The 13580-nt window shown below is 39.4% G+C and overlaps 1 protein-coding gene across 3 annotated transcripts in view; it reads right to left on the minus strand.

The window, feature by feature from the left end:
• Window positions 1-2316: 2316 nt before the first annotated feature.
• Fzd3 (frizzled class receptor 3) overlaps window positions 2317-13580 on the minus strand; it is a 65736-nt gene continuing 54472 nt past the window's right edge. For all 3 annotated transcript variants that reach the window (XM_021654433.2, XM_021654442.2, XM_060391335.1), the window contains one exon: window positions 2317-13158. In XM_021654433.2, the coding sequence (XP_021510108.1) occupies window positions 12945-13158 (214 nt within the window). In that variant the 3' untranslated portion in view covers window positions 2317-12944. The remainder of the gene's footprint in view (window positions 13159-13580) is intronic.

The following is a 13580-nucleotide window of genomic DNA, read 5'->3' on the forward strand; positions in this document are numbered from 1 at the left end:
GGCTGGATTTAGTAATTTTTAAAACGAGAGAGAGAGAGAGAGAGAGAGAGAATGTGCCACTCTCAAGGCCAGGAGACAGTGCCAGGAGATAGAGTTACAAGTGGTTGTGAGCTGCCTGGTGTGGCCGCTGGGAACCAAACGTGGACCTTCTGGAAGAACAACACGTATTCTTAACTCCTGAGCCATTTCAGCCCCTGAATTTTTAAAACTGTTATTATTTGATGAAAGGATCCCACAGCTAAAAGCCATTAGCTTAGCCCAATGCTTTCATCTGGAAAGAATCTTGTGTACATGCGCCTTTGTGCTCTATCCGCTAGTGGCCAGCATTGGCTAAGTCACCCAGCAAGCAATACAAAACACTTTCCACTTCCCTTTGAATTCGAAAACCTTAAATTTAGCAAACACGATGACTTAGTTGATTTTTTTCCATCTTAGGTATTTTGTTTGTTTTAGAAGTGAACTAATAGGGTAATGGCCACTTGGGTTACATGCGTGGCACACAGTAGGGAGTCAACTGGTGCCCGTTGGAAATAGTGTTTGAACAACTGATAAATACGCACACCTGCATGTTTCACCGCACAGATGGTCAGAGCCCTCAATCACTGGGAGCAGTGCCACAGCAGCATCTGTACCCAACCTTCACTGATTCAACGCATCTGGAGATGGGTGGCGAGTCTGTGGCTGGTAATGCTAGAGGCACGCTGGAAAGGACGACTACAGCATCACAGCGTGTTGCAGGGAGAACAGGGCATGTCCTCCTTGCAGAACCTGTCTTGGGAAGGATTTCGGCAGTATGCCTAGGGACGAATTACTGTTTTTAAAAGTACCAAAAACTCAAGGGCTGGAGAAATGGCTCAGGAGTTAAGAAAATGTACTGTTCTTCCAGAAGGGCCAAGTTTGGTTTCCACGCCCACATCAGGCAGCCCACACTCAACTTTCAGGAAGCCTTTCACCCTAAAGTGGAAGAAGAGAAGCGGGCGGCTGGGTCCTGACATTGTTCAATCCAGGGCTAGTAAAAGGTTCTGAGGAACTTTAGGATTTCCTTTTCGTTTCATTTTGTTTGTCTTTGAGACAGGATTTCTCTGTGTAGCCTTGGCTGTCCTGGACTCACTTGGTAGACCAGGCTGACCTCGAACTCACAATGATCCGCCGCCTGCCTCTGCCTCCGAGTGCTTAGATTACAGGTGTGTGCCACCTTGCTCAGTTTGGGATTTCCTTTTGTAAACAGAACTTACAAGTTACCATTGGGCAAGAACATGCTAATCTCTTTATTATTCTAATTTTAGTATATGTTCCTAGAGTATAGACCATGTGATTTCCTGTGAAGACAGTTTCTTTATGTAGTCTTAGGTGGCCTGGAGTTATGTAGACCAGGCTGGCATGAAATGTAGAGATTTACCCACCACTGCCTTCCCCCCCACCTCTGCCTTTTAAGCGCTGGGATTGGATCTTATGATTTCTAAAGTTTCTCCTAACTACTTAAGTCCTAGTCTGCATTCCTATGTTGGAAAACAATTTCACCCAAGAAATTATCTGTTTATGAGAAAATTGATGGGTGTGATTTCAACCAGTATTTATGAAGCCTCTATTATATTGCAATAGAGCCATAACAATGAGCATGGAAAATGTGGGATATGATGGAGAAAATAATTGAGGGCAGTGCAACACAGATTGCACTGGGAGGCTGTCACGTGCCGCTGTGGAGAGACAGCCCTGCCTGAAAATCTCTCCATCAGAAACCGATGCGAGGTAGCTGGACCTCATCATTGAATGCTGTAAGCCTCCACCCTCATGTCTCTCTGCCTGCTATTTGTGCTCTTACGTTTGTTTGCTAAACACTGAAATCTGCTCATTCAGAATTGAACGGTAACACAGATTATCTCCCCATACGCAATGTGTCTTTATACATTTCTAGATGCCAGGTTAATGCTTCTTAAGTAATCATAAATAAAAATACTGTGAAACATGAAACTTTCTTAAGTTAAATTTAATTTTACGTGTATGGGTGATCTGCCTGCATATCTGTCTGTGTAACACAGGCACAACTGCTGCCCAAAGAGGCCAGAAGAGTCTGGGTCCTCTGAAATCTGACTTATAAATGGTTGTGAGCTGCCATGTGGATGTTGGGAATTGAACCTGGGTCTTCTGGAAGAGCAGTCAGTTCTTTTATCCACTGAGTCATCTCTCCAGCCCCCTGAAACCTAACTTTTAAAGAGGTAGCTAGCGTAATGTGACAGACTGAGTCTGGATGATGATATAGGAAATTATATTCAATAATATACTAATGACAGAAAAGAGAACAAATTATTTATTTTATTAAAAATTTCCAATTTATAACCAAAATATACAACCACTACATTTAAAATCAGTTTTTACACTCACAGTTAAAGTGCTAAGAAAAACATTTACAAAACTGACATCAGTCTACTGTAAACAAAATAAATCTACAACAGCAGAGTGCAAAGCACGCCCAGCGACCGTGAAAGTACAGTCCATGCTCTCGCTGGGTGTGCTCGCCCTACACAGACCCCAACAACAGCAACTTTCCACTCAGTCTGGAAATGAACAGTTTCAGCCGACGTATGGAGAAGAAACATGAAGAACTAATGCCACAAGATACAAGTCTTTATCACAAACACTTTCTAACTAGATGTTTGTATGATAAAACAAGGTAAGAGTTTTAGAATTTAGAATCACCTCAGCAATTTAGTTCAAAACAGCATTTTAAAAACTAAATTGCTAAGTACCAGTTATTTAAAAGTTAAGTTTCAGAAGAATGAAAAAGGAGTTTTTCTACCTCCATGTCCCTTGAAAAACTGTTAACAGAAAACAGGGAAGGTCTTTTTTGAGCAAGCCTGGACAGTGTTCACCTGTAAAATTTCTATCTCTGACCAGAGCTGTCAATGTTGATGTGTTTTCTCTTTCAGCAAGACAGTAAAATTATAGACACTAATAACTTTATATGAACTGTCTGAATTTCCTACTTCCTAACAGTTGAGGCAGGTCACACTTTGGACATACTGATTAGAACAGCTGGAACTAGAAGGGAACTAGAAAGGTTTCAAGGTGAGCATTTGGGGAGCAGGTCAGATAAAGCAGGGCTCACTCAGGGTATCACTTGAGGGAATCGCCTAGGAAGAAGCGTACCAAGGCTCACAGAAATCAAAGTACCTTTCTCTAGCATAAGAATGCATCAAAGACAAAGACACCCGGAGTGCCTCTAAGAGTACCGAGTACCCAGAGTGCCTCTAAGAGTGTACTGGGTACCAAGTAACAATTGCTAGCAGCTATCTTAATTATTCACAACAATATGGAGTACTTTAGTCCGAGTATGAAATAACTTAGTTTATACCTTTTTGGAGCATAAAACTGGAGATTTCCTGTACAGGAGTTTAATATTCTTACATGTGTATTTATATTCATATAACTTTGTTCTCATAACCGGAAATCTAAGTATAAAGGAAATCTTTAGACGAAAGCTTATGGGAAACATGTTGACTCTGTAACATGGTAATCACTACTGTGCAGTGTCTATCAGAGGATAAACTCAGTAGTTAGCAAAAATGGACTACATATCACACTGGGGGATTATTCTGCCTCTAAATGGTATTTATCGACTACTCCTTTGACATTGTGACAGTAAGTCGGTTTATAAAAGCTTGAAAATCAAACAGAGACTTAGTGAAGAACTTGTGTAACTTAAGTGTTCTCAAAGGCATTTGCTTCAAATTGATAAAATATCTTTAAAAGCAGGAACTGGGCAACAAGACAAAGTAGGAGCTCTTGAGATGACCTAAGAGTTTATGTATTCTCCTCTTCTGGAAGCCTGGGAAGAGCTTGGATGAAAAGTTAACATCTGTTCTAAAATATCTCTGTTTGGTTTTTCCTTTAATACACACCGTGAAATTGCTAACACACGGTTACATTTTAACCCTTAAGCTAGCAATTTCACATGTTTCGGAGAATATTTTCCAACTATTCAGACAGTGAGAGCCTTGAGCCGGACTGTCAGAAAAATCACTGAGCAACAAAGAGTTGTCTGCTGAGACAAGAAAGTTAAGAGCCAGCTCCTTAAATAAATATGGGACTTAAATAATCTGTATTATAGAAAATGAAATAACTATTAATCATAATACATATTCATATAAAACCCCAAATTAACCATTAGATTAAAATATCAAAAACTATTTTATTTTCTCTTTTGGAGACAGGGTCTTATGTAGCTCAGGCTGGCCATGAACTCCTGGCAATCCTCTGGCCTTGTTTAGCCTCCTAAATGCTGGGATTATAAGACGTGCATCATCACAATGAGGCTGAAAACAACAAGTTCTTAATTAAAATTTTTAATTTTGAAGAATTAGCTTTTATAATAGTTCCTACAAACAAAATAAGCCAATGTGATGCTTGAAGTTGTCAGTGAACTTTTCTTTGAAAGTTGGAGGGGAGAATCTTTATCATGATGAAACAAAAATTTAGACTTCAGTGAGAAAATAAAAGTCAAGAACAAAATCCAGAAATTGAAAATAAAAGCAGAAAATTAGTTATAAGTTGGTATCTGTATTTAAGGACTGCAGATACTGTTCAGTGGCAGGAGGTCTGGATAATGAAGGAAAGGCCTGGTTCTATCATTAGTGACACACACAAACACAAGTGCATGAAGGAAGAAAGAGCAGGAGGAAGGGAAAAAAGATGTAAGCTGGTGTTAGGTGTTAAGTACATGGTAAGCATGGTGGGTAGCTCATGCCTGCAGGCTTGGCACTCAGGAGGCCCCGTGCAGGAGGACTGTAAGCTCCAGGCTAGCCTGGGCTGCATGGCAAGTTCAAGGCCTTGATACTTGATACAAAACACTAAAGCCTGGTGAGTTAGAGCAGTGGCCTAGTATATGCAAGGCTCTAGAGAAAATAATAAAACAAACAAAGAAACAATCAAATATAAAACTCGAATAGCTAGATGGTTCTGGGGGGATCTGGAATACTATAAAAAGAGAAATGATAAAAATTCAGATGTGTCAACTCCCGGCTAGGATATAGAAGAAAAAATAGCTGATGTCAGGAGAACTTCGAGACTCTGAGCGCCTTTCCCTCCTCTCTCTACTTCGTTTCTGACACAGTCTATGTTGCTCAGGTTGGTCTAGAATTTACTGTGCAACACAGGATGGCCTTAAATTTATAATCCTTCTGCCTTAGTCTCTCAAAGACTGGGATTCCACTGTGAGCCACCACACTTAGCGCAGACATTTTCACACCAGAGTTCATTTTATGATTTAAAGAATCTCATACTTACATTATTTTCAAGGCATATTCATCTCAGCTCAATATAAAAACCTACTGTGAAGCCAGGCATGGTGGCACACAGCTGGAATTCCAGAACTCATGGAGGCGGAGGCAGAGGCAGATGGATACCTGTTAGTTTGAGGCCATCCTGATCTATAAAGTGAGTCCAGGACAGAGAGACACCCTGTCTCAGAGGATGCCCCCACCCCCGAAAACAAAGGAACAAACAAAATCACCTCCCGAAAAAAAATCCCAAACCTATTGTGTTGTTCTCTTTTAAAAAATGATTTCATAGTAAATGCTTCTGCTGACAAGATTAGTTCTGGGAAAATGATGTAAGACAGGGCTGAAGGAAGAAATCTGCCAGCTTTTCAAAACTGAGGGTGAAAGGAACAGCTAGAGAAACAGAAAAATACAAGATGGGTAACTATAAATCATTTTAGGATTTCTTGGTTTTTGTTACAGAACTTCTCATCAATCTTCAAATAGTCATTGAAACTGGACTTCACATTGCATACATGCAACAGTAAGAACTTGGAGAGCCGGGGAAACTGAAAATAAATGTGTTGTTTTTAGAAACAATTTAAAATTTTTTAACAGTCATGGTTAACAGCAGGATACATTTGAGAAATGGGTTGCTAGGCAACTGGGTCACTTTGTCGTATCACAGGACGCACTCACCAAATTGCATAGCTATGATGTTACTAAGTGCGATGACCCTATGGGACTTGCTGTACAGACAGGAGGTCTGAAACAGGTCTTAAGCTTGTGATCCTCCTGCCTTAGGCTGCCATGTGTTTCCTAACTAAAAATGACTAAAATGTCATTATGCAGCATATGGCCACAGGACTCTCTGAGAGACTGAGCATCGAATTTAATCACTAGAAACCAGAGAAAAGACCTAAGGCAAGGAATGAAGTGTAGTTCAGAAAATCTACCAGGAGCTTAGGATGCATGTAGCTCAGGGTAGAATGACTGCACACGCAAGGCTGTGCAGTGGGAGGGGCTACAAGGTTGACAAGGTTAGAAAAAATAAAAACCACAGCAGAGACCAGTATACCAACCTTTATCTACTTTCTAACGTTATATACTCGTCATACTTCAGACCCAACGGTGCAGTGTAAATCTATAGTCCAAAGCACTCAAGACATTATATGAACTGATGCGGACAGTCAGAGCAAAGAAACGGATCTTTTAAAGTAACTGCGTTGGACGGAGGCTAGTGGTTAGCAGCGCTGGCTGACCTTTCCGAGTACTGGGGTTGGATTACCAGCACCCACATAGTGGCTCACAGCCCTCTATAACCTCAGTTTCAGGGGATCCAATACTCTCTTCTGGCATCCCTGAGAGCCAGGCATGCAAGTGGTGCATAGACACAGATGCAGACGGAACATCCATACACATAAGATTAGAAGAAAAAGTAAGTAGGATTTCACTGATCCAGTTCTTGGAAAGCATCAATGATTCACAAGAGAATTCTGTTCAAAGGATGAAGTTAGTGAACTCTATTTTATTAAAGAATACTTTAAAAATTTCACTGCATTTGTTTTGTTTCTGTGTGTACGTGTGGGCACATGCACACACACACCACAGCCCACATGTGGAGGTCAGAAGACAGCTCTGTGGGAGTCTGATCTCAACACCTTCTGGTCTCTGGAATGCAAACCAACGTTGTCATAGACCTGGCAGCAAACGCCTGTACCTGCTGAGTCACCTCACCGGCCCTATTAGGGAATAATCAAGGAAACTTTATGGTAGTATTTTCTGCAAAGGGAGGACAAACTAACAATAACAAATCACATTTATCTCTGATAATATTTTATGAATTTTGTTTTTAAACCTGGGACTGAACTCACGGCCCTGTCTATTGCGGGGCTAAATGCCAATCCTGCTAATACTTTAAAACAGGTAATCACTTTTCTGTGGCAATCTGGCAAATGCACGTATTTGATGAATATGAGGAGGCAGTTAAAGAATAACAATTAAATGGAAAAATCCTATTCAATTTATCTGAGTTCTTTTAGATTTTGTAATAAATCCTGTGGTGGTATGTGCATACCTTTAATCCCAGCTTTCGGGAGGCAGAGACAGACAGAGCTCTGAGTTTGAGGGCAGCCTTGTCTACAGAGTGAATTCCAGGATAGCCAGGGCTTCACAAAGAAAAATGAATAGTAGTAGTAGTAATAATAATAATAATAATAATGGATTTTATAATCAGATGAATGTTGGTAAAAGCTGACAGCCTTTTAATTAGCAAAGAGGCTAGTGCTGTAACTGATCAGTTCACTAATTTTATTTTGAACACATGCTAGGAAGGTGCTCTCCCAATGAACTCACTACAGCTCTACAGATTGCATTTGGTATGAGGCCTTGACTAAATACCTACATACATAACTAAGAGAACAAAGACCACACAATATCATGTCATTTCTTTTCTGTTTATCAATGTATTATGTTGATGTTTAAGATATTTTTCATTTAAAACCATCTCTGGTACTTATAACTTCTTTTAATTTTATTATCTGTAATATAATTTTCCTTTGATAAAACAAACAAACAAACAAACAAACAAACAAACCAACCAACCAACCACTTACGTTAGGGCATGGTGGCACTCTCGATATCCCAGCACTTGTCTGGCAGAGGGGGAAAAAACCACAAATTCGAAGCCAGACTGGGATATATACCTAAGACTTTCAGGTCAGCCTGAGGTATTTTGTGAGGGAGGACACTTTACTAACACTGGGAGTCCTGGAGTTTGAGCCCTCACACTGCAACAGAGCAACTAGCAACACCTCTCTCAGTATCTGTCAACTTAAGTTCAAGTTGCCTTAGCTGTGTAAGCTGATTAAGTAAAGACTGTTGAAAGGAGAGGCAAGACTAGGTATCAGCTTTTGTGACTCAAAATCCTAGAATATTTTAAAAAATAACACAATGCATTCTTACTAGTTATTAATTAAGGCCTGGTTAAAACAAAACCACTAAGATCTAAATTTTGAAAAGCCAGTCAGCATAATAATAAAAAAACAAACACAAAACAACCCCCCCAAAAAAAAACCCCTGCAAGTTTTCAAATATGAACAAGCCTGCTTACATACCAAAAGCTTAAGGCCACAATACTACTAATAAAACAGTAAATTTGTCTGCTTTAGGAAATATAGCAAGATTGAAAAAAAATACTAATTCAATAGTTAATGAGCAGAATGATGGAACACTGAATATTTATAAATAAAATATTTATCTTTATAAATAAAAATTTGTTAATCTTTGTTTGTTTATTTGAGACAAGGCCTCTCTATATAGTTCTGGCTGCCCTGGGCTCACTTATGTAGATCAGGTTGGCCTCAACACCTTACAGAAATCCTCCTGCCTCAGCCTCCTCAGTGCTGAGATTAAAGGTGTGCATTACTACTCCTGGTAAATTTAAAAAAAAAAAATTGAAGTACTAAAAAGTAAAAAACATTTTTAACCAAAGGAAAATGGTGCTGTGTCTAATAAACTAAATTATAAACAGTTCTGCCATACCAACAGAAAATCCATGAGAAGAGTAAGTTAGGTTTCTAGGTAGCTGCTTAAAAAGCTAAAGATAACTATCTTTCAACAGGTTTAAAAAGACTGAACTGAATGGGTTTTTTTACTGGCTTGGCCTTTGACCAAAATATTAGTGAAAACTTACAAAAAGAATCTTTAAAGCCAGATTTTCTTTCTATTTCTTTCAAGATTTATTTATTTATTTATTATTTATACAGCACACCAGAAGAGGGCACCAGATCTCATTATAGACGGTTGGGAGCCACCATGTGGTTGCTGGGAACTGAACCTTTGGAAGAGCAGCCAGTGCTTTTAACATCTGAGCCATCTCTCCAGCACTTAAAGCCAGATTTTCTAATTAGGGAACACAGGAATAAACACACTTACTAATGTATGCTCTTTATAAGTTAACCAAACACCTATGTTTACTAAGATGGTTGGCTCTGGACAGGCTTTTAATATTGCTCTTTTTCCAGAAGATTGGATCTTGAAAGATAAGCATTATTCTGTATGTTTGTGTCAGAGGCAGCAAGAAGACAGTGTTAGATCTCTGGAGCTGGAACTACAGGTAGCTGTGCGCACAGGGTGCTGGAAATGAGTTGGGGTCCTTTGAAAGAGCAGCAAGCACAATGAACCACTGAACCATTTCTCCAACCCTAACCTCTTCTCAGTTGTCACAAAAAGGCTTAAAAGAATGAGTTAGCCAGGTGGTGATGGTACATGCCTTTAATCCCAGGATGGGAGGAAGAGACTGGTGGAGCTCTGTGAGTTCAAGGCCAGCCTGGTCCACAGTGCGAGTTCCAGGACAGCCAGGGCTTCATAGGAAAAAACCCTGTCTTGAAAAACCAAAAACCAACCAAACAAAAAGAATCATGAGTTTACTTATAAATCTAGGTTCTCTAAAACTCCTATTCCTTGCATTTTGTTTTTGTGTGAAGCTGAAAAAGAATTCTTAAATACACAACTGCTTAAAACAATTCTGCAAACATTCTCATGGTCTAGGTTGGGTGCCCTATATTTAGTTGTTCATTAAACATTTACTGGAGAACTCACTCTGTATTAAGCCCTGTGCCAACTGTTATTCATCAAGTGCTCTCTCAAACAAATTACTGTTTTGAGCTTAATACTGCCTTGGATCTTTTGCCTAATTACCAAATAAAACAATATTGCTAAAAATCAAAGTACTTTAAAAACCCTTTTGATAATATACTAACATTTTAGAGGGAACTATCATTTTCTTGGTAGTCAACTGAACAAAGAAAACAGTATTAACAAATGCCAATCACAACAAAATTAAAATTACCCATATGGTTAAGAAAACTGTCCAGACTTGTTCAAGTCAATTTGAGCAGGTTAAGATTTGAAATCAACTGGTCTGTGATAGTTCTTCAATGGTCTCTTCAAATTAAAAAAAAAAAAAAAATTTTAACTTGGAACACTAGCATGATAAAGAACATGGCCCAAACTGAACAGTGTTACAACATTATGCAGACTGTGCAGAATGAGGGAATGATGGCTGAAGGTGACTGTAAGGCCAACAACATTCACATACACATCACCACTGGCTGAAGCAAGAGGAGATGCAAGTACACATGAAATCTGGAAGCACAAAGGTGAGACTCTCATGGCAATGTTCACTTCACTGTCTCCACTTGGCCCATTTTAAAAGACAACTGATTAACACTTGGCAATCTGCAGTAATGCAGACGGTGACAGACGTCTTTCGAGCTCAAACTGGTACACATCTATCTTAATTTTCTATTTTTGTTTGTGGATGTTTGTTTTGGTTGCTCATGCTGTTCTACGGAGCTTCTCAGACTGAGGCTTTGTGAGTTATTGATTTGTTTATAGACAAGTTATCAGTTGTACCTTGTAAGGCTTAAGGAGGGTTTACTAATTATCAGTAAAAAGGGACTTCCAGCCTCTCTGAGTGGCCACTCCAGTTCCAACGAGAAAGATAGGAGGACAGAGGAAAGAGAAAACATTTGGGGCCAAATGCCCACATGTGTCTTATGAAGTATGGGTATTTCCTACTGATACATACTTCAAAGAAGCAACATGACACAAATAAATCATGACTACCGGAAAATTGGCTCTTCTGTCATGTGGGCGCTCTTAGTGTTAAAGGGCGAGAGATGCAGACACATGAATTGGCCTGTGTCAAGAAATGTACTGTAGTAGACCTCAAAGGAAGCTCCTTAGTCCTCAAGAATCTTAATCCCACATATTTCATAATGCTTCACAGTTTCAAAGAGCTTCCAGATGGTTGTTCTTATTTGATCTTAATTTGACAACTTTGTGAGGTAGGTAGAGGAGATATATCTTCATCTTCAAACAAGGGAGCTAGGCTCTAGGAGGTTGACTTGTTCAAAGTTAAAAACTAGCATATGGCAAAGCCAGGCCTCTCCAGAGTCTAGAAAAAAAAAATTTTTTTTTTTTTCTGAGTGTGATTCTTGGATAACCTGCTAAGAATCTTCTGTGGCATTTTTAGAAATACAGATTTATAAAATCCCACTGCCTTCAATTTATTGAGTAAGAATCTCTAGAGCTGAGAGCTGAGAATTCCGCATTTTATAATGGATTGTAATAAAGAAACAACTGTGTATCAGGTAACAACGTAAAGTGTATCACTGAATCTGGCCCGGTTTTCCCATGACTGAATGTGATGGCATCAGCCCATCGTTAGGGAAAATCGAGCTTAAAAGAATGGGCTTCAAGCCTGGCTACACTAATAATCACCTGGAAAGGTGTTTGTTTTTAAAGCATCAACTCTCATCTGAGAGAAAGGCGTTGGCTATCAAGAATTTCCAGAATGATTCATACCTGCAATCAGGGCCGAGGATCACTTGCATTTTCTGAGTAACATATTAGCATTTTCCAGAATATTTCTTTCCACTCAGTTTCATACCCAATGAAGTTCACAGTTCATATCCTAAGTCATTTAAGCATTACAAGATAAAATGTCAAGAGTTTTTACTTGATATTTTTAGGACTAATAGGTATTCACAGAAAGAGTAACCATGCTTCACTTAGCTACAGTGATTTCCAAAAACCCAAATTAATTGCCATTTTGGACTTAGATTACATATTTTTGATGTAAACAACAATAATCCAGAAACTGAAAATAGGGATGTAGGACAAAAGCTGTAGTCAATTGGCTACTGGGGAATGTGAGTGCAGACAATCAGCTCACTACAGGAGGGCCTGGATAACAAGGTCTGATGGCTTTGGCAAGGTCACATCTCACTGTAGAAAAATACAACAATGAATACAGAGAAAATATGTTGCCATTTTGTACTTTGTTTACCACTAAAAACCCTTATAATGTGTGATGCTTATCTTACTGCATGCCTCCACAGAACATATCTGAACATGAAGTTGTCTATGAATCAATACTATATCCTGGGAGAAAATGACCACAAATTAAAATTTTTCTATCATGCATATGGATATTATAAAAACATAGCCCATAAAAGCAATATTTACAAAAGTAAAAAAATGATACAACTACAGGGGAAGTGCTCATCTCTGCCTTTACTCCAGTACTAATCCAAATTGTAAATATCTCTGGGGGAAGACAGACAGACTTTGAGAGAACCTTCTATAGGCCAACCATTACCTTTTGTGGCACTGTTATCCTATTACCTAAAATACCCTTGCTGGCTTATCAAAGTCTTCTACAGTTTAAAAACAGTTCCTTTATTTTCACTCAGTGGAAATAAACCTACAAAGTCCTAGTATTCATCTGAGAAATAAACCTTGCATAGAAATTTTCTGTAATTCTGAAACTTTGTTTTATTAACAGAGCTACCAGAATGTCATTTCACAACTAGTTTATATTATATGAAAGTTCACTACAAAGCAGTCACCACACATATAGGATTTCTCTAAATATAAAATAAGTGGGTTTATAAAAATGTTTACCAGACAATCATCTCTTCACAACCTAGAAAGAATTATTTTTGTGATGCCATGACTCTTAATGATTTGGATGTGTTCATGTTCCAAGTTTGATGTGATACAAAGAGCAAAGATCTACCTTCGCAGTGGGCATACTCTGCCCAACTGAAAGCTGGGTGACAGCGAGTTATAGCAGCCAGCCATGCGAAGGCCAAGACTAACGTTTCACCTTAGACAAGACTAAGCACTGGTGCCATCCTCTTCGATGACACGGTTCATGCTAGTGCCGTGTGTGATGTGAGTCATGGGGTTGTTACTGAGGTCTCGGATGCTGCTGTGTCGTGACTGCTCGTTGAGCCGGTGAGAACTGCTGTGCCTGGAGTGGTCCGTCAGCCGTGACATGCTGCCATGAGGTAGTCTCTCCTCCATTCCACGGTAACTGCAGGGCGTGTACCTGCACACAAAGGTTGATTTTGAAGTGGGGAAGAAAACACAATAGGACCCCTGGTTTTCATTAAGATGCCTTAATCACTGACGTGCTCAGTAAGTCAACCATGAGAAAGCAGGGACTGCTTAATGGTTATCCAGAGTAACTTCTTTATGCTGTAGAACCAGCTGATGTGGCTAACAGAAAGAGATAATCCACTTAGGATCAGAATGAAGGTCTGGTCCCTACAAAAGAGCAACAGGTAAATAAGTAAGGCTGGCCTACTTGGAGCTATGTTAAGGATGGATCTTTCTCTTATTCAAGCATGTTTCAAATACTGAGGGCTCAGAGAGATGAGGAAAGGGAAGGAGGCACCGCCCTCAGACTCTAGAAGGTAAGGTCAGCAGCAGTGCAAACTCCAGTCTTACTAAAAGGCTCGGAAGAGGGAA

Source organism: Meriones unguiculatus, chromosome 9 (genome assembly GCF_030254825.1).
Source record: "Meriones unguiculatus strain TT.TT164.6M chromosome 9, Bangor_MerUng_6.1, whole genome shotgun sequence".
Classification (NCBI taxonomy): domain Eukaryota; kingdom Metazoa; phylum Chordata; class Mammalia; order Rodentia; family Muridae; genus Meriones; species Meriones unguiculatus.